Genomic DNA, 21,993 nt, shown 5'->3' with positions numbered 1-21,993 from the left:
ATGACAAACACAAGGACATCTTCTGTAATCCGGCTTTGAATGTGATGGCAGCCAAGGACAATGCTTGGAAATCACTTGTTAAAAGTCCTCATATCGACCATGAGTGTCAAAATAGCTCCTACTATCTGCATTCTGCTGACCTTTAATATTCTGTCATAAAATTTCTGAGCTCGGTGTTCACGTTAATACCTCTAGTTATGACACTCTCTCTAACTGCATGTCCAACTGACATGGTGAGCTGCCGAAAAACCCAAGCCAGCCTGAGACACAAGGGACTGTGACATATGGTCTGAGGAACACAGGGCTGTGACTTAACACTAGCCACGCTGGGTTTATAATGTGAGATGAAAAAAGGAAGAGTAAATAATAGACAGGACAGAAGAGCGGACGCCATGATATGTGTACAATAAAGCTGCCATGGGCATTCAAAAAGAAATGCATCTCTTCTCCTGGAGGAACTAGCGGGGACAAGCAGAGGATGTGGCATCAGAGCAGCTTGGAATAACAAGACCAAGAGGCAGAGATAAGCCACAGAAAGAGGGGAGCAGGAGGGGGTCATCTGGGATTCATCTTCAAAATGAAGTATTTGGGCTGGGGAGACGGCTCAGTGGGTAAGGCACTTGCCATGCAGGGCAAGAATCTGACTTAAAATTCTCAGAACTCAGATAAAGCCAGTGTGGCAGTGAGCATCTGTGACCCCAGTGCTCCTGTAGAGGGGATCCCCAAAAGCTCATAGGCCAGTCAACCTGGCACACATAGTGAGGAACACCAATGAGATTCGGTCTCACAAGGTGGCAAACAAGGAGACCTACAGCCAAGGTACACTACTCTGACCTCCACCTGTGTACATTACCTTAGTTACTTCTCCACTGCTGTCAGGAAACATCACACCAAAAGAAAGCCTGGGGAGTGAAGGGTTTGCTTGGCTTTCATATCCTGAATCACAGTCCACTGGAGAAAGCCAGGGCAAAAACTCAAGTGTTGTAATAGGAGCAGCGGGGCTGTGTCCCCAGCACCCTGGCCGCCTGCTAGCTTATGCCCCAAAATAATTACATGGACACTGTATTCTTTTAAACACTGCTTGGCCTATTAACTCTAGCCCTTACAGGCTAATTCTCATATCCTGATCAACCCATCTCTAATAAACTGTGTAGCATCAGTCTTACTGGGAAAGATTGAGCATGTCTGACCTGGCGGCTTGCTTCATGACGTGTGTCTGCCTCCGAGAGCAGAGTTATCACATCTGCCCGGGAGAGGGGAGCATGGTGTCTCTGAGCTCACTTCCTCTTCCTCCCAGCATTCTGTTCTGTTTACTCCTCCCACCTATGTTTTAACCTATGAGGCCAAGCAGTTCCTTTATTACTTAACCAATAACCTTCCTCCATCACTCAAGCCAGGCAAGAACCTGGATGCAGGATCCTGGAGGCAGGAGCTGATGCAGAGGCCATAGAGGGGTACTGCTTACTGGCTTGCTCCCCATGACTTACTCAGTCTGCTTTCTTATAGAACCCAGGATCACCAGTCCAGGTGTGGTCCCACCCACAGTGCCCTGGGTCCTTGCACATCACTAATTAAGAAATGTCACACAGGGTGAGTTTGTCTATAGCCCAATGTCATGGAAGCATTTTCTTAATTGAGGCTATTTCCTCTCCAATGACTATAGCTTGTGTCAAGTTGACATAAAACGAGCCAGCACACACACTATAGCAGACATGTACACACACACACACACACACACACCTTTAAAAACTCTTGATAACAGAACCTGAGGGAAAACTTCACACACTATACTTTGGATTGGCCAAGCAAGGCCTAAACTAAGAAATTTTGGTAGTAAATTCTTAAAGACCACACAGAGGGGGATGCTTCCTAATACCAGCTTTGGAAATAATTCTTGAGTTATGACAGCAAAAACCTTAGAGAAGAAAAAAAGAAAAACTAGACTTCATCAGCATTATGAAAGTTTGTGCCTCAGAGGACAATATCAAGCCTAGGGAATGACAATCTGGAACAGAAGAAAATATGATGTAGGATTGATAACCACAATATATAAAGAATGCCCTCAACTCAACAACAAAGTAACCAACCTGATGGAGGTGGGTCTTGTATCTTATCTGTTGATTTCATTGGTTAATAATAAAGAAACTGCCTCGGTCCTCATAGGACAGAAAATTAGGTAGGCGGAGTAAACAGAGGAGAATGCTGGGAAAAAGAAGCTGAGTGAGTGAGTCGCCATGATGCTCCCACTCCAGACAGACGCAGGTTAAGATCCTCTCTGGTAAGCCAGCTCATGGGCTACACAGAATATTAGAAATGGGTTAGAACAATATGTAAGAGCTAGCCAATAAGAAACTGGACCTAGCCGGGCCAGGCAGTGTTTGAAAGAATACAGTTTCCGTGTAATTATTTCGGGCATAAGCTAGCCATGCGGGTGGCGGGGTGCTGGGGACGCAGCCCCGCCCCTCCTAATTCAACACCAACCCACTTCTCAAAGGGGGAAAACATAGGTGTAGATACTTTCCCAAAAAGGATCTGTCACCTGGACTACATGAGACACTTTCAAAAACACCACACACACAACACAAAAGATGCTGAGCCTCAGGAAATTGCAACCCCAAGCCACAATGAGATACCACTCATACCTGTTTCCATGGTATTGCTTACAAAACAAGCAGAAAGTAAGCACTGAAGATGTGGAGAAATGGGAATGTTTGTGCGCTGCTGGCAAGATTGAAAATAACAGAGCCACTAGAGAAAACAACGTGGAAGTTCCTCAAAGTGGTGACCCATCTAATTCCATGGGATCAAACGGGCACTTCTCAAGAGTATGGGGATGCAGTTAATGAGAAGCAACCATTCTGGGTATGCCCCCCCCCCCCCCCGCAATGAAATGGATGCAGGAACTCTGATGTACACACTCACAGTCGCAGGTAAATGTCACTAACTGAATGGGAAAATACAGGGTATGAACGCCATAGAATTACTCAATATTAGTAAATCTTAAAACAGAAATTGTGGGCTAGCTAGATGGCTGAGAGGGGGGAAAGAACTTTCCATGCAAGCCTGAGTCATGGCAGGAAGAGAGAACCAACTCAACAAAGCTGCCCTTTCTGTCGGTTTGCATACGTGTGCCCACAGACATAAAAATACAAATAATACTAATGTCTTAAAGCTTATATGTCCATGGAGAGTGGCATGTGCCCTTGTAAGTGCTGGGAGCCATCAGAGTCCAGAAGAAGTCATATCCCTTGGAGCTGAAGCTATAGGCTGTTGTGAAGCACACTGTGTAGGTGCTGGGAACCCAACTTGGGTCCTCTGCAAAAGCAGTACGCACTCGTAACCACTCTCCTGCGCCCTAAAAATAAAATATTTTTTAATAAAATATTTTTTAAGAAGGAAAATGTGACAGATGCTCCAACATGAATGAACACTGAAGACACTGCGCTAAGTGAAGTAAGTTAATCAGAGGAGGATAAATACTGCAGAATTTCATTTGGATGTGGCATCTGGAGCAAGGGAAGCAGGGTGGTTGCCAGGGCTGGAAGTAGGGTGAAGGGAGAAGTTGCTGCGCCAGAGGAAAGGGCTTCAGTTGGGAAGGGGAAAGGAGAAGAACTCTGAAGGAGGGAGGTGCTAATCTTTGTATTGCAGTGTAAAAAGCACTTAAAATTGGAGATGATGGCCTTGGGGAGCAGCCTGGTGGTATGATGCTCATGGGTGAGGGAATGTTGAGAAGAAGAAGAAGTAAACTCAACCAAAGAATTCCCCTCCTTCCTACCCCTACTGTGGTCGACACCTTCTAGACTGCACCCCCATCCCCTCCACTACCACGCTCCAGCTCCATGCTGTCCAGGACGCTCCTGGCTCAGAGCCCACTATTCTCTCCCTTACTGGCCTGGATGCCTAAGCCCTTGGAGCATTTGTGAGCTGCCTCAGCTGGGAGCAGCCACACAGAAGAGTGGTTCAAGCAGGGACCTTAGGAATCTGTATGCAAACAGCGGCACTGTTTAACATAATGCAAGAATTACATCAGCACTTAGCAAATGCCAAATGACTCCTTTCTTATCTCTTGCCGTTCAGAAGCAGGCTTTCCTCCTATCTGGATGGCTCACACCAGGTCCCTTAATGAAGTCTTTCAGGAGTGTGCTTTGAAGCTCATCTGGCCAAAACTAATAAGCAGGAAAACAAGCAGGCTGCTGAAGAAAGTCAAATTGGAGTCAAAGGAAGGTGGTCTTGAATCAACACTTTCACCTCCTTAGGGCAGGCCAGGTGATGTGCACCTGGAAATGAGACGAGTGACCACCTGGAGTGATCTACAGTCCTGTCCTTTTTTTGTCCCTGTCATTGTCCCACTAAAGGACCTGGTTGTAAGGCACCTCTTTATCAGAGAAAAATATCTCCGCGGTGCCCCATGGAAGCTTCTCGCAACCCTAAACAAGATGGGGATCTTAAGAGTACACTGTTGATGTCCGGTTTCTTTTCTCTTTCTGTCATCTGTTCTAATTTTCTTTTACACACTGAGTAAAGTCAGCAAAAGTGATAGTCGCAATGTCGGTGTAAGTCACAAGGCTCAGTCTTCCTCAAACTGTGCTGGATACGGAACTTGGTCACTAAGTAGAGCGAGTTTCTGTAGTGAGAAGGAGATGGGGACCTACGGGAAAAACAAAAACTGTACAGGCTTCCAGAGTAGATGAAGAAGGACAGCAGGAACCAGGCCTGGAGGCTGTTTGCACTTGACCCATGAAGGAGAAGGTGGCTAGAGAGGCAAGTGTAAGACAGAGGAATGAACCTGGAGGGACGAGGATGAAGAGCTGTAGGCGCCAGCAGCGTGCTGAGAGCGGATGAGCGGAGGGGACACCGACGGATAGACTGCCCTCATAAATGTCTCCTTCAGCCAGGCTGTAACCAGAGAGAGTAGAGCCCCGGAAATAGAAGGGCTTCCCGCCTCCTCCCAGACCTCTCACCCCATAATCATGGGGGAAAGAGGGTCAGGATGGGAACAAGGGATCCTCTCTACTCTCCTCCTTTCCTGTTTTCCTTCTCTTTAGAACACTTCCTCCAGTCTACCTGTATCTGCTCACAGCTCAAACTCACCACACACTCGCTCACACACACCACACCACTACCCCATCCCCACACACACTCGCTCACACACACCACACCACTACCCCATCCCCACACACACTCGCTCACACACACCACACCACTACCCTATCCCCACACACACTTGCGCACACACACACACACACCGCTACCCCCCCTCCACCACCACACACAGTCTCAAGACACCAGAGCTCCAGGAACAGTTAGGCCTGTGAGCTGTGTTAGCTCCTGTCTAGGGTGTGCGGTAGAATGGGAATAGGAAGCCGGAAGAACACCTCATGGGCAGTATACACAGTGAGCAGAAGTCTCCTCAGTTATTTCCAGTCTGTGCAGCATCTAACACAGGGGTGTTTTCATCATCTCTGTGTTAAAAACAAAACAAAACAAACAAACAAAACAAAACCTCAAGCTGCTGTTCTCAAGAGCTCACCATTCAGGGACAGAATGCTCACCTAGCATGCCCCAGGCCCTGGGCTCAATCTCCGGTATGCCCTCCTTGCTCCCCACAGAAACTAGCAGGGAGGAGGTGCATGCAGCACCAGGAAGGGATGGGACTATGGCGGAGTGCCCTCACGTAAATACATTTTTCTCCTATATTTTAGTTTTAAGGGTTTTGTTCTCGCTGAATTCTGGACATATACACTTTGATATCTATTATAAGACAACAGCATGTATCTTAGAACCACATTAAAAAATAGGTTAATAGAGGCAGCCCTTAAAGCATGAAAGAGCTTTTTATTAGCTAATATACTTTAATTGGGAGCCTTTCCTCCTCTAATTAGATGTGTGAACCTCAACATATTTTACATTTTTATTAGCCAGAAGGTTCATCTGTAATACAGGCCCTTCTTTCTTGGAATCATTAATTCCAAAATCTTTCTTGCTTTAAAATGAGTTCTTATTTTTTTTAAACTATAGAATAAGGGAAAACTTCATTGTTTTGATGACAAAAATCTAAGTAGCTGCCAAACGCACAGTCATTGTCTCTTATTCATTCAACAGTTATTGGTCACACATCCTATACCAAGGCTTGTTCTACTCTCAGAGAGGCAGTAAGAGACCACAATAGAAAGCCGAAAAACAGAACCCAAGGTACCATGGAATTTTGGAATTAGCAAAAATGTTAACATTTTTATGAAAAGATTGAAAGCCACTGAATTGTATGCTGTAGGGAGGAAATTTTATGGGTTATGCCTATGGAAGTTTGGGAGGAGATGTCATATGTTTTTACATGACAGATATCTAGCAAATGTCTTCTAAAATACAGGATCAGAGCCACACTTGAGTAGCACCGGCCCATAATCCCAGCAATTGGGAGGCAGAGGCAGGCAGATCTCTGGGAGTACGAGGCCAGCCTGATCTTCAAAGTGAGTTCCAGGGCAGGCTCCAAAGCTACACAGAGAAACTTGTTTATATGTATATGTGTGTATGTTTATATATGTGTGTGTATGTATGTATGTATGTATTATGTATGTATCTTGAGCTATGTATATACTGAGCTCAAGATTGCCTGGGGCTATACAGTGAGACACAGGCTCTATCAATCAAATAACCAATTGATCAATCAACTATAGTATGTAATAAAAAGATATCTACCTAAACGGAGATGAATGTGCAGATATAAAACCTTAATCATTATTACAGTTGGCATGAACACTGTGTTTTTAAATCCAGTCCTGTCACACACCCAAAGTTTCCCTGTCTGCATGCATTGGTTATGTTCACTGCATGGCATGATCCAGGAATTACACAAGCTGTCCCCATCCTTAAAGCACACCTTTCTACAGAGTCCCGCCCTTAGACAAGGGGACTGCTCTCAGGGACCATTCCAGCCAGACTGTCCCTTTCATTCGCGTTGTGACTCTCATCTTTGTCCCATCTTCCTAGGGATTTAATCCATCTCCGTGGGAACAGGAGAGCTGGGGGGTGGGGGAGTCTGCTCTAAGTAGATCCCTGTCCAAGTGTGACTAACCTGATCTCTATCTGTGAGTGTCTTGTCCCATTGCAACACGACCTCCTGATGCATGACTGTACCTCCTATTGTAACAGCAAGTTCCTGGTGATACCGAATCACTAAAACACATCAGAACCCCACTGAGTGTTTGGTTTCCTTTCGTCACGTTACTGTTTACCAGCACTTATTCTCAAGTGAAATACTGTATGACATCATATGCAGTCTCAACAAGAATTTTTACATAATATACTAAAAATTCACAACATGAGGGGAAAGAGCAAAACATCTATAAAATGGCATTTAAAAATCTGTTACTTTGCGTGTTAATTAACGTAATATTTTAGTTAAAATATTATGAAGCTTTCTAAAATTAGGTTGCCTTATTAAATAAACTTTGTTTTCAAGAAAAAAGTTACAGGGCCTGCAATACGGCTCAGCTGGTAATGGCTTAGTGCTTGCCACTAAGCCGAACAACCTGAGCTTGCCCCCTAGCACCCATGGTGGAGGGAAACCCAACGGCTTACAAGTTGTCCTCTAAGTTCCACATGTATGTATGGAGGAGGTGCATGGGCATAGGCGTGTGTGTGCATGCGCACACAGAATAAACAAATAAATGGAGAAAGAGAAGAAATACATTTTAAAAATAAAAAGCTACAAGTAAAACCAAAAAATCTTCATCATATTTCAACTTCTCAAGTGGAATTTTCTGAAGTCTGTTTTCAGTGGTACTCTAAACGGATCTACGAATGTAAACCAAGCACTGTTACAGTACATGTGTGCTGGCCAGTCTTATGTCAGCGTGACACAAGCTAGAGTCATCTGAATGGAGGGAACCTCCACTGAGAAAAAGGCCTCCATCCACAAGATCCATTTTTTTAATTGGTGATTGATGAAAGAAGGCCCAGTCCATCGCAGGTGGTGCCATTTCTGGGCTGGTAGTCCTGGGTTCTACAGCAAATCAGGCTGAGCAAATCATGGAGAACAAGCCAGTAAGCAGCACCCCTCCAAGGCCTCTGCCTCAGCTCCTGCCTTCAGGTCCCTGCCCGGTTTGGGTTCCTGCTGTGACTTCCGGTGATGATGAACAAGAGTATGGAAGTATAAGCAGACTAAACCCTTTCCTCCCTACGATGCTTTTTGGTCATGTTGGTTCATTGCAGCAAGAGAAACCCAAAGACAGCAAGTCTATAATAAATCCCAGTTGTTCAGGAGACCAAAGTGTGAGGGCTACCAAGTCCAAGATCAGTCCAGGCCTAGAACATAGGTGAGCCTGTCTGATGATGATGATGGTGATGATGGTGATGATGATGATGATGATGATGATGGCGACAACAATGAGCTGGCAAGATGACTCTATGGGTAAGGATGCCTGCCGCTAAGCCTGACAATCTGAGTCAATCCCTGGAACCTATATGGAGGATGGAAATAACTGACTTCTATAAATTGCCCTCTGAGCAACAACCCCCCCCACACACACACCACTGCATGCGAGTGAGAAGGCAAGCACACGCAATAAATAAATGGATGTAATCATGGAGAATAACAAATTAAAAACGGTGTAAGGAATGTAGTTTAACAGTTTCCTTTAAGTTCAGAGTTGTCCCACAGAATTTCAAGGTATGTCAAGTTGTTGGATTCTGTTTGAAGCAGTCTGAGTTCTTACATTACTTTAATTTTTTCCCTCTTTATTTCTAACATTCCTTACTGTTACAGAACAATTCCCTCCAGCAACAAATTGACAGTCTTTGCCTTGGCTGCCACTTGCCTGTGGTAGGCCAAGCATTATTTGTGTGTGCTTCTACACAGAGATAAGAGAAAACACCAACAGCAATTCCTGTCTTTAGTAAGTGGGGACTAGATATCACATTCCTACATTAGGGATTTTTTTTTAATTTTACAAAAGTATTATTATGCCTTCTGCAATCAGAACTTTAAAAGATTAGCATTTTATAATATTCTCCTTTACAGTATCACCCAAGGAAGGATTTAATCTGTAAATTAAGAGACGACTCTTAGGAGGGCTGAGAGAAGAAAACACAAGGTTAGTGCGTGGCAGGGATATTCATAGGATTCAGCACTAACCTCCTTATTCAAATCCCCATCTCTGAAACTTTGAAACTTGCTCCTTGTTAAATCCTATTAAGACCTGGCCTCCTGATATTTAGTCTTTTCAATAACTAATCTCTTCCAGGTATGATGATGCCTTGGGAAACAGAGGCAAGGAAGATTACTTCAAATTCTGGTGCATGTGTGCGCACCTGTGAGGGACAGTTACACCAAAGGTCTGGGCTGGGGGCAGAGTGGGTGGGAGCACACTGTGGGGATGAATCATCTCCATGTCTGGATCACGGTATCTGCCCAATGGATACCGTACACCGGTCATACTCACCCTACAAAGTCATTACAGCAACTCAACAAAGCAAGAAATATGGAAACCTCATCAGGCCTACTGTGCGTTTTTTTTTTTTAAATGTCACATTGGTAATTATCAGCACAGCCTCCCTCACTCCAATTCCTCGCAGCAAATAAAATACTCTGAGCCTGAGACATGCACAGCTGTCCTAATGAAGCAGAATATATCAATCGATGATTATAGCATCACTGATGTAAAAGATTCATCAGAAAACATTAAATAGTAAAATCTCCCTTAAGTTAAAATTCTCCCTTAATAAAGAAATGTTTAATCTCCATGAGCCAAGTGCCTGACTCCAACCAAGAATCCAGATAAAATACCAAAACAGATTCCGACAGATGAAAGAGATCAAAGGAATAGCTTCGAGAAGAGAAGCCCACACCCTAAGGAGAAAGGACAAACACAGACAAATACAAACACCCTTTGAAATCACAGATGGAAATCCATCTTCCTCTTGGCATCTCTGTTAAGAGAGCCATGCCTCTGCCGCCACACACGTTAGAAAAAGAATGCTCACCCCCACAACCACATCCAGATGTTCACGAATATTCATGACATGCTTCTAATTTGGTTTGGACTTGTCCTTGATTTATTTTTGATTAAGTTCCATCAGCTTCTGCTGGGTATATGAGATAAATGGAGTTGCTGGAGCACAAATTTAGACCATCTTCATATTTTAAGTAATTGCAGAGTCTCTCAAACCACCCCTTATAAATGAATAATTTAGTCACGGGCCTTGGAATGCCAAAGATAGAAGCAGTTGCCTCACTCCTGAGTCTGAACTCTAATTCTGCTGCTAAAGGCGTTAAATTAAGTCTCCACTTGCAAGGCAGGACCTGGTATTCGGGGGAGGTAGGGCTCCAAACCGACAGACAAAGGGGGTGGGGACATGGTAGCAACGATTTTCTTTGATGAACAATGCAGGGATATTACAGAAGGTGTGAGCATTGTTCCCTGGGGGTCCTGACATGTACCATAGCAGCTCTCTGGCTCTGTCCTTTCAGATTCGGAACGTATGGCTGAAACGCTGAACTAACCACTTCCATAAAGCGAGGTATCCCAACAGTTCAGAATCTTGCTTTCTTCCTCTTCAAGCTGGTTGCAGAGGCCCATGCCAGTCATCTCGGCATTCAGGAGGCTGAGGCCTGAGCACCGTCAAACATTCAAGGATAGCCTGCTCCAGAGTCAAGGACCAAGTCAGTCAGGGCTACATAGAAAGACCCTGCCTCAAAAAGCCTAAGTGGATGAAGGATGAAGTAAGTAGAAATCTTGAAACTTCCAAACTAGAAGAAAAGGAAAAGAAAAAGCAACTGCAAATCAAAATCCCCTGCTGCAATGGGTACAATAATCTCAAAAGAGGTTTTAAAATGTAGCTGGCCATTAGACGTGGTATTGAGCCTAAGGGGTCGCGCCTCATCAAAAGAGCACTGATAGTGAGTTTGCCAGGTACATACAAGGCTTGAGGTTAAATCTCCAGCATTTAAATGGATGGATGAATTGTGTGTGTGTGTGTGTGTGTGTGTGTGTGTGTGTGTGTGAGAGAGAGAGAGAGAGAGAGAGAGAGAGAGAGAGAGAGAGCCAATTAGATATTCTTTTCTGTCAAAGCTAAGTTAGGACATCAATCTAAAACATGGATCTTTGGACCAGGTCAATGGTAGTAATGGTATCAGCTGCAAAGGACACAGCCCAGCCCCAGGTGACCTCCACACTGGATCCCCTATGGACATGTCCGAGACCCTATTCCAGGTGCTAATTCTCCCCTTGCTCTGAGCAGGACCCTGGAAAAGAGATAGACTACTTGGCCTAGGTCCATTACCAAAGCTCTCAAATCTGGCCTCAGACTGTCTCCTCGAGCAACATTACAGACATAGCCTAGAGAACTCCATTGAACTGCCTGAAAACACACAGACCTTAACCACGATGACAAAATACCTTCTAAGAAAACAGAACAATGGAAATATTAATTTTGCCTCACAGTTTGAGGGATGTAAGTCCACGGTCTCCTGCTCCTTACCAACTCTGAACGGTGAGCTGAGCTTCACGTGGGCGCATGTGTACGATGAAGCATGTTGTCAGGAGGCAAAGACCAGAGCAAGGAAGGGGACGGCTTATACGCCCAAAACATGAACTGGAAACCTACCTCTTCCAACAGGTACCGCCTCCAAAGTCTCCCTCACTTCCTGATTGGGCCATTAATTATGACTCTATCAATGATGAATTAATTTGATAAAGTCAGGACCCTCATGATACAGTCACTTCCAAAATGCCCCATCCATTTACGGCCAAGCCTTTTTAATTCGTGAGCCTTCAGGGGACACTTCGCCATCAACCCCAACACATTCCTTTAAATTTTGTCTCATTCCGAGCAAACGGCCGCCCGTGGGTTACAAATCAGACATTTTAAAAATAGCCTGTAATTAGCTTGTGATTAGCACATATAAATTGCACTGTACTCTTTCATGTTTTTTTTTTTTAAAGTTAAAAGTAAACATTTAGATCACACTACAATTTTGGCAACTTGGTTTCAATATTCCAGGACTCCAAAAAAAAGTGCTGGCCCTGGGTCTTACTGGAAAAGACTGGCAATGTTGCCATGTGCCTCCTGCGCCAGGGAACTCCAGATTTTCCCATGGAGAGGCCTCTTTGGCTTCAGTGTCTTGGCTTTTTTTCCCCCCAGCTGATGTGAATTTCCTTGGCATTCAGGAATTCTCTCAGACCTACACACGTAGAAACAACAAATGGCAAAGTTTTCTCTTCGTGACAATTGTGCATCTTGAAACATTTTTATCTACTGTATGTCTCTTTTTCCGTGTGTGGAGCGGATGAATGTGTGTAGCGGATGAATGTGTGCTCATGTTTGGGGCAGGGACAGAGTCCCAGGCTGCTTCTTCTGTTGTATGTTTTTGAGGCAGGGTCTCTCACTAAACCAGAAGCTGATCCATTGGCTAGACCAGCAAACTGACTGGTGAGTTACAGGAATCTGATCTGCTTGTCTTCGCCAACCGCCAGCAGGAGGGTCACCAACACACACCACAATCCTTGGCTTTTGCCTTCTGGGAGTCTGAACTCAGGCCATCCTGTCTGAGTGGCAGACACCTATATAGAAATACTTAGCCATCTCATTTCCTCAGCCAGGTGTTTGTATTTTAAACAGAATGCATTTGGGGTAGGTTCTTCTTGCAGGCACAGTTTATCTCATCGACACAAAGTAAAACCAGTTTCTGATCCCTTGTGAGCAAAGAGATGCTGTTGCGGGTGTGTTTTGGAAAACTCCACAGATCTGTCCCCTCCCTGATGAAAGCATCACACAGGTGTCTGACTGCATAAGCAGCCCGCGAAGGTGTCCAAGCAGAAGACAAAAAGCCCCAAATTCATTGTTGGATTGGCAAAGTCCTCCTTAATAAACAGAGGTACCGTATGCCAAGATCAAACCCGGCACCAAGGGATCTGTTTATGGTGACATTCACTCCGTGCAATGCACAAAAACTGCTGACTAAATTGGGACCGGCCATGGGAACACAAATGTGACTTTGTCTGAGCAGAGCCAGAGCAGGGGGCAGTGTCACCATCTGGCTTAAGATATAATGCCTCAGTGTGTTTTGACATCGAGTGTGCGAATCCCCCAACAGGAATGGACTTCAGACTCCTGTCTCGGGCCCACTGATTCCGATGGCAATCTGCGAGTCAACAGTGGCCCAAAGCTGGAGAAGAATGGAGGCTAACACAAAGCGAAACAAAACGAAAACAAACGCCTTTCACAGCGGCCAGCTTCGGAGGGCGGGGGCTCCAGCAGGGTCATTCAGGAGTATATGTAACATGGTTCTCATTCTATCTGATGGGAACCGGAACAGGAACACCAAGGGCACAGCTGTCCCATGGTCTCCGCGCTGGGTGTCTATCCTAGCAACCCTACAGAGTAAGTGAGCGCTGGGTGTCTATCCTAGCAACCCTACAGAGTAAGTTAGGTGACTTCACGCTCCTCTGTACACTTCCTAGGATATTTGGGAGCTCCGATGCGCAGAAACTAAGCTTTCCACATACTCTGCTGTCTACATAGAAGAGCTAGCAACAGAAAACAAGAAGTCCCCACACAGATGGACTAAGCATATCCATCACGGGACGCTGTGGCAAACAAGAACAGATTCACCTTGGTCCAGATGGCCGGGGGGAGGGGGGGTTGTGAAAATGAAAATATTTTTGTTTTGTCTTGTTGAAAGGACAAATAGAATAGCATTCTGCTTGATCTCTTTCTGCGTTTGATAATCCAAGGTCCCCTGAAGAGCAGCATGACCTTGTCCCCACTGTTAAGTTGGGAGCATAGCCCCAACCCCTGGCATCCATCTATCCAAACTGACTTGGGAGTTGCATTGCTCTGGACTCCAAATCCCAGCATGCCACTCCCACACGGTATTTAAATGGGTTCCCAGAGGAAAAACACGTGCTTTTCAGGTCTGCATTGGCTCCCTGCGTTTCTGTCTCCCCGCCATGCCATGCCACCGGAGAGCAACTTACTTAATAAAACAATGGGCATTTTGATTTGGTTTGATTTAACCTAATTGGATTTTTTGCGTCGGCAGAGCTACCCTTTCTTATTATTTTTTCTTAACACCCACAACCTTCGATCCTACTTCCAACTTCAGGGAGCACCCAATAATCTACAGAAGTCTCATTTTCCCTCTTGACTTTTGACCTTTACCAGACTATGACCTTGACCTGGGCCTTGGGTTATTCAACTTTATGCTCACTTCTACTGTCAAAACGCGTCCTCAACCTTCCCAATTCTTTGGGTTTGAGAAATCCAGGAGTCATTTCCAGGATGCTTCCAAACTTTCCTACTGAGCCAGGGACAGCTCTTCCACCTTCCCTGGTGTCCTCAGTCTGCTAACTCCTCTCATGCCCACTATACTCTGAGCCCTTTCTGGATAGAAAACACATCTTTATTTGGCATCTCCGGAAGAGCTAAAACGCCAAACAAGTGCAGGCTCTAGGCTCACTAAATATTTCCAGTTGGTTACACACGCAAACAAACTCAGCGGATGCTTATTGGGACGGACATAGCCATACACTTAAAGAACTGCATAGCATGCACTATACCGTGTCTGCAACTCTTTTACCTAAAAAAATCGATGCCTTTAAAGAGTCATAGAAGCACTGCGGGAGGAGGGAGTAGAGATGAGATTGGAGCGGCAGGATGCTGGGCACGGCCGAGGAAGGGCGTCATGCACAGGAAACACATTGTCATGTGCTGTGTACGTGTGTTTGACATTTCCCTAAACAAAAAGCTAAGCTCCCACACCCCTGCACTCATCTGAATAAATATCACTGAAGCATCAATAGTGGAAACTCTTCAGCACTCCTGCGGGAAGGTCTAAACTGGGAAGAGGAAGGAAGGAAAGGAAACAAGCGGTCTAAGTCACTTAGGGTGGCCTATGGTGTGTTGTACTTCTCTTAACTCTGAGATAGTTATAGATGGGGAAACTGAGGCTTGATGATTAATAAGTGAAAAGGCTAGAACTTAAACCTTTAAACTGGTGTCCAACTCCCCGGTCCTCCTGCCTCAGCTTCCTAGGCACTGGGACTATAGATGGGTACCACCACGCCTGTTTTTATTGCTACTATATTACTTCAGAGCTATATCTGGGAAAGATTGCATTATCTGGGATGGTTAACTTATTAAAACTGAATCTGAGAAAAAAAAACAAAACCATTAAAATTTCAAGAAATAATAATTATGCCCTAGAAGCATTCCCACACCAGGGACAGTGGCTCTGCTGTCCCTCTTCGGTTGCCATGGGTGGAGATTTCTAAGTCAGCTCTGAGCCACACACACCAAGACCCACACACAAAGTTGTCTTCTGCCAAACTCCAAAGTCTTAACCTCAAAGACACCTTGGAAGCAATTGCTGCCAGCATTAATAGGCCACCACAAGTGTGGCCCCTTTCCTGGTCAGGGTGCTGCTTTGACAGATGCCAGGCTTAGCATCACTAGAGCTGAGCCCATTACAGACTTGGAGAGCTGCTGTCATTTCTGATTGCATCTTCTCCCAGCCAAAAAAAGAATCACATGGTCTCAGGGAGGTGCCAAATGTGTGGAAATATGGGCCTCTTCCCCGCTGCACACAAACATTAATGTCCCTAGCCCCCCGTGGAAGCCAAGGCTGCTGTCCAAACACATCATCCCTTTAAGGCCTATTTGGTGCCAAGTAAAAAAATGCTCCCCATCGATAAGCGAATCGGGAGCTCTGCGTGTTCCGTGGAGCCCCTACCATCTGTACCCCCTGTTTCCTTCCTCCACACTGGCCCCAAAGACACATTACCAAATGCTACATTCTACTCACGCCCTCGAGAAATACCTTGCCATCTCGTCCAGAGAGGTAATCACTAATGTGATTATCAAAACTGTTTATTTTTCGGGGCTAAGTCGAGCATCTCTGTAGGAAAGCCGTCCTTCTGGCTTGTTTGTTCTCCGGCTGACATGTAATCAGCTCTTAGGGGCGGCGCAGGGTCCCTACCCCTGACATTTCAAAGCTAAACACAAATATCTAAACACTTTTCTGCAGAGTTTTCTCATTTTCTCAAATGCCAACTCTACCCAGCAGATTAAAAATAAAAGCCATAAAAACGATTTATCCTCCCACCCCCAAACTTTCTGCACTCAGGGTTTTGGTTTGGTTTGGTTTGGTTTTGATACAGGGACGCGTGTACAGGGTGGCCTCCAATTCCCTGTGGGGCTGAGGATGACTTTCAACCCTTGATCCTCTTATCTCTACCTCTCAAGGGCTACGACCAGAGGCATACACACGCCCAGTGTGTGCAGTGCTGGGAACTGAACTCGGAGCTTCCTGCAAGCTAAGCAAGTGCTTTCATGGACCCCAGCTCTATATCCTAGTCCCTTGAAGCTGTCTTCTAAAGGACATCACAACCACGTGGCACACATCAGGTCACTTTCTCCTGTGGAACGTCTTAGGCCACTGATACAAGATGGTGTCCTCACTGCTTTGGGGAGATTGCTCTTTCTCAGTTGGCTTTGGAAGGGCAGTCTAGGAGCACAGACCACAGCTCCTACATGTCCTCACCTGATGCAACAGGGAAACATGGAGGGAGTGGGGTCTGCTTTGTTTAGAGGAAGGACTGAAAATCTAGAAACAGACTTCAAATGTCAACGGAATAAAAGGGGGGGGTGAGGTCTACAGGGAAATGCATCGCCATTTGTCCAATCCATGACAGACTACTCGCTTAGAAAGGGAACTCTGAGGAAGGTGCTGGCACTGTAGTGTGGCCTGAAGGGTGGATGATGAACCTGAAACGCATCTAACATGGATTTCTAGGCTCTGCAAACTCATCTGATAACCTGGCCAGCAGCAGCTCCGATCATAATCCCCTTTCCCTCTCTGACTTGCCCGGAATGTCCCTGAAAGAAGATGTGAGCGTGTCCCTCTGGGATCCTGCTGATCTCTCTAACCACAGTTTAAAAATGAACAGGCCCATCCTCAGCCTGGTTCAAATTAGCTCCTATCAGTTTACCCACTTCCACCTTTGATGGGAACTAATGAAGCTCCTGTGATTTTTTTCCCCCAGACTGTCTTTTTCTGCTCTGGAAGAGAGCACACCAAATTAGGCCCATCTGTCTAAACAGGAAGAAGGCTACTTATCCCACTGGCAGGCTTCTTTTTCTACTGTGAAGCATCCTTAGGAGGTTCCCAAATGCCATGGGGAACTATGGTAACCCCAAATCAACAGGAGCCAGACTTCTGGGAAGCGCATTCTAGCGCTGTGTCAGCCATCGTCTACCGGCTCACAATGATCACGTCCTTGTCCAGTGAGATGTCTGGGAAAACTGTACACTATGCTGTGCACCTACCATTCTTTCCAGCTCCAAATGATGATGACCAAGAATTGAGGGCTGAAGCTAGAGCTCAGTGGTCCAGCACTGGCTCAGCATGTACCAAGGACCTGGATTCAGTCCCCAGCTCTGCAAAAACATGAACACTCAACACCAGCAGGGCAGGAGATGCAGCTAAGTTGCAGAGTGTTTGCCTGACATGAAGTTCTCCTCAGCTCCATCCCCAGCAATACATGAACCCAACCTGTGCTGCAGGTCTATAATCTCTGAGATTGGGAAGTCGAGGCAGGGATCAGAAGGTCAAGAGCATTTCTTCCTAGCTAGTAAGTTCAAGATTAGACTAAGATACAGGGAACTCTGTCTCAAAAGATAAAACAGGGCCATTGAGATGGTTCAGAGGGTAAAGGACCTTGTCACCAAGCCTGATGACCTGCATTTGATCCTCAGGATTGCAAGAGGAAGAACGATTACCCTGCCATCCGCACAGACAGGAGGACAAAGTTAAGAGGAGCCAATGCCTTGGCAATAACGACGTCCATGTGCCATATTGGCCATGGTATTAGGCTCCTCAGACAGTATCTTTCTGCCTCCTTCTGACTCAGCTCAGTCTCAGTCAACTTTATTTACCTAATACACAGCTTAACAAATCACTAAATCAAGGAACAAGAAGGAAAATGTAAAATGAAGGCGGGCAAGATGACTCAGAAGTTAAGAGCACTCGTCACCAAGTCTGGTGACTTGAATTTGACCCAGGGACGCACATGATGATAGCGTCAACTTCTCCAAGTTGTCCTCTGACTAGTACATATGTATCCCATGGCACACTTGCACACCCTGCCCCCATGCACATGTGCATATACAGACACATGTGCATACACATACATAAATAAATATGTATAAATATAAAATAAAAGTGTACTTAAAAACCTGTCAGTTATGATACAATGTCACTCTTGATTCAAGTTAACCATGACTAGGGCACACTGATGAAAGGAATTGATGGGCATAAAAATGCTTGATGGCACATCCCTGTATCGTGGCACTTACTGGTAGACGTGAGCGGCTGTCCTCAGAAAGGAGGCTCTCAAGTCTGTAAGTTCAAGGTCAGTCTGGGCTACTTAAGATTAGACTCAAGATTGGAATACAAAACAGCACAGTAAGAAAGGTCAGATAGTAAATTAGAAAGAGGCAAAGAAAACAAAAGAAAGAGGAAGGGGAAAAAAGGAAGGAAGGGAAACAAGTGCCAGGAGCACTGAGACATTGGCTTACAGGAGATTCCTTGTCACTGCCCAAAGACCCATCCCTCTTGAATACAAATCCTTTCATAAAACATCAAGCGTTATTAGTAAAAGAATCACCTACTTTTAACTCCTTAATTGGTCACCTTACTTTAATTTTTATGTTTCCATCTTAAGTAAATTAAAAGAACTTTTTTAAGAAATAGAATAAACAAGATCGACTACGGGTAAGGTACCTACAGTCTCAGTAATCCCTAAGCTGGGGCAGGAGGGTTGGGAAGGTCAGCCTGAACTACCTGAGAAGAGCCTACTGGGGGGGGGGGGGGGGGGGGCACCAGCAGAGACACACCTTTAATCCCACTATCTGACAGGCAGAGAGAGGCTGTCTCTGCGTCTGAAGTCAGTCTGATCTACTTAAAGAGTTTCAGGCCATCCAGGGCTATGTAGAGAGAGATTCTTACTTAAAAGAAAAAAAAAAAAAAAGGCCAGGATTGTTGGTTCATATCTTTAATCCTAGTACTTGGGAAGCAGAAGCAAATGGATCTCTCGAGTTCCAGGACAGCCAAAATTACATGATAGAGAGAGATCCTGTCTCAAAAAAAAAAAGAAAAGAAAAACTCTCTCTCTCACACACGCACACGCACACGCGCGCGCGCGCACACACACACACACACACACACACACACAGCGCACACACAGGAGTTTCAGACAAATCTACCCTTTCCAAAACTGTTTAAGGTAGAGGATGTCATTCTTCAAAACCAGCTTCATGCAGCCCCTAAGATAAGAACGTGTTTGAAAGGAGCTCTTTAGGGATGGAGATGCGGTTCAGTCAGCAGGGCAATGACTAACAAGCATGGCACCCTGAACTCCATCCCCAGCACCATGACGTATGCCTATAGTCTCAGAACCAGGCAAACTGAGGCAGGAGAATCAAAAGTTTATGGGCATCCTCGAATACAGAAGGTTTGGGGCCACCTGGGAGTATATGAGATCAGTGAAAATCAGAGGGAGAGAATGTGAGACTGAATCCCTGGTTCTGCCACACACACACACACACACACACCGACACACACCTCCAGTGGAGGTCCTAGGTCCTGGGATCAAACTGAGAGGCAGGAAACTGAAACGGATCCAGTTTAAACTGGTAGATGCAAGGGATGGGAAACACGTTTTCCAGGCAGAGTACAGCTCAGGACTGCCTGTCCACAGTTAGACCTGGGGCTCCGCTAACTTCCGCACACAGATGTTTACACTTCAGACAAATGATTTCAACGTCCTTAAGTGAGAAAAGCAGTAGTATCTTGAAAGATAATGACTGTAACGAGATCCCAATAACCCTAGAGAACCGCGATAAAGTGTTCAGTAAAGAAGTAGGGGGGACTGGAGAGATGGCTCAGTGGTTAAGAGCATTGCCTGCTCTTCCAAAGGTCCTGAGTTCAATTCCCAGCAACCACATGGTGGCTCACAACCATCTGTAATGAGGCCTGGTGCCCTCTTCTGGCCTGCAGGCATACACACAGACAGAATATTGTATACATAATAAATAAATAAATAATCAAATAAGTAAATAAATAAAATTTAAAAGGAAGAAGTAGGAAGTGATTTTTTAAAAATATATTATCCAAGATAGTCATACAGATATTTTTAATGATCAAACAAACACTGAAGCTCACATGAAACCTCTTACTGCAAGGGGGAGAAGTTATGATTGACTTCTGACTTCTTTAAACATCATTTTCCTTTTCAAAGGCTCGCTGGCAGAGAATTTACCTAACTCATCCAAGGGGGGCGGGGTGGACCAGAGAGAAAGAAACAAGGAAAAAAATGAAGAAAAGAACTCGTCTTGGCAAGTCCTCAGCTGTTAATCAATAAAATACACCGTATCAACAGGCTAATGATAGAAATATCCTTTCTCTTTAATATTTCAAAAAATGAGGGAAGGAAGGAAAGAAGGAAGGAAGGGAGGGAGGGAGGGAGGGAGGGAGGGAGGGAGGTAGGTAGGTATGTAGGGAGGTAGGTAGGTAGGGAGGGAGGGAGGGAGGGAGGAAGGAATGAAGGGAGGGAGGGAGGGAGGGAGGGAGGGAGGTAGGAAGGAAGGAAGGAAGGAAGGAAGGAAGGAAGGAAGGAAGGAAGGAAGGTTGGTTGCTCTAGCCTTTCAATGACTACGTAAGTTTGGTGACTATTCAATCTAAAGAACAGGGTTGGTCTGTTGGGCATCTGGCATTTCACCTCACCTAGCCAGAGCCGATTGACTGAGCCTTCAGGCACAGCTGATGCTGTAAGAAGAACCAAGGGGCTGCAAGACCGGGAGCATCGATGGCAACTGCCCTCCACCCCCAACAGTAGCCGTTTCCCACGGCCCCACACTCACCACATCGAGGTCCTGGGAAACTCGCCGTTTCCGAAGCTCCTCCATCCGCTCACAAACATCCGAGAAGCAGGTGTTGTAATAATCCGCATACTGCTGCGCCAGGTCGTCAATGTTTCCCAGGGAACCATCCTGAGGGGAGGAGGAAAGAGGAAAAAGACAGAGGTCAGGTGGTTCTACTCTGGAAAAGATGCACAGCATCGAATCCCCGGCTGTCGTGTGTTACAGACATAATGGCTGATACTCAATATCTCGCAGACATGGGCCAGGCTAGGTCGGAAATGGTACCAGTTCTTTTCTTGATCATATTTTTGGGTAAACGAGCTCAGAGTAGCTCCCTGTAGATCCCAGGGCTGACAAGAAGCCAGGTCTCTCTTGATCTACTGAGACCACAGCCACAGTAACCCACTCATCACTGCCAAGAATGGCTGAGAGCAGAACCACCAGGGAAGGAAATGTAGTTAGCAGCCACTGTACCAGGCTCGCTGACACCCAATCGTGGCCAAGGCAGCTTGGCATTTCCCAGAAAGCTACTGAACGTCCCAGATGTCCAAAACTCTGAATGAATCCTGAGACTGGAGGCCCCACGGTAGGAGGCCACATCTAGAGCTTCCTGTGTCCCCTCACAAGAGACAGAAAAAAAAAAGAGAAAGCCTTTAGTCATCTGTGTTTGCTAGGAGTCATTATTCATGGTTGTCTTCATTAATATTCATGCTATTCATTAGATTTATTATTCATTAGGCGTTCAGGCACAAGTTCACCTAAATAAGTAAACATGTCACTTGTCTCTTCAGAGGCAGGTCCCCAGGTAGTCCCACGAGTTTACATCCATTTCTGTGATCTCTCAATTATCTAGCCTGGAGCTCATGTCTCAAGCTCTGGGTGACTCTAGGTTGATGACAGCACTCACCAGACAGTCAGCAGAAAGGGAGCATCTCCTCCCAACACGCCAACCGCCTGTGCAACGCTTACTGCCCGGCGGTGTTCGCTATAAGAGGTTTTCCTCATGGCTAGAAGCTAGTAATTCCACAGCACACGTCTGAACACGCACACAGAGGTGACCGGAATGCTGCGTCT

The 21,993-nt window shown here is 45.6% G+C and overlaps 1 protein-coding gene across 3 annotated transcripts in view; it reads right to left on the bottom strand.

Annotated features, from left to right (window-relative positions):
• Positions 1-21,993, bottom strand: part of Sash1 (SAM and SH3 domain containing 1) — a 226,196-nt gene that overhangs the window by 110,360 nt on the left and 93,843 nt on the right. For all 3 annotated transcript variants that reach the window (XM_050161632.1, XM_050161630.1, XM_050161631.1), the window contains exon 2: positions 20,920-21,048. In XM_050161632.1, coding sequence (XP_050017589.1) covers positions 20,920-21,048 — 129 coding nt within the window. The remainder of the gene's footprint in view (positions 1-20,919; positions 21,049-21,993) is intronic.

This window comes from Alexandromys fortis, unplaced genomic scaffold, assembly GCF_014885135.2.
Source record: "Alexandromys fortis isolate MF-2015 unplaced genomic scaffold, M_Fortis_MF-2015_v1.1 scaffold_134, whole genome shotgun sequence".
Lineage (NCBI taxonomy): Eukaryota > Metazoa > Chordata > Mammalia > Rodentia > Cricetidae > Alexandromys > Alexandromys fortis.
This window is presented reverse-complemented; position numbering and strand designations above follow the sequence as displayed.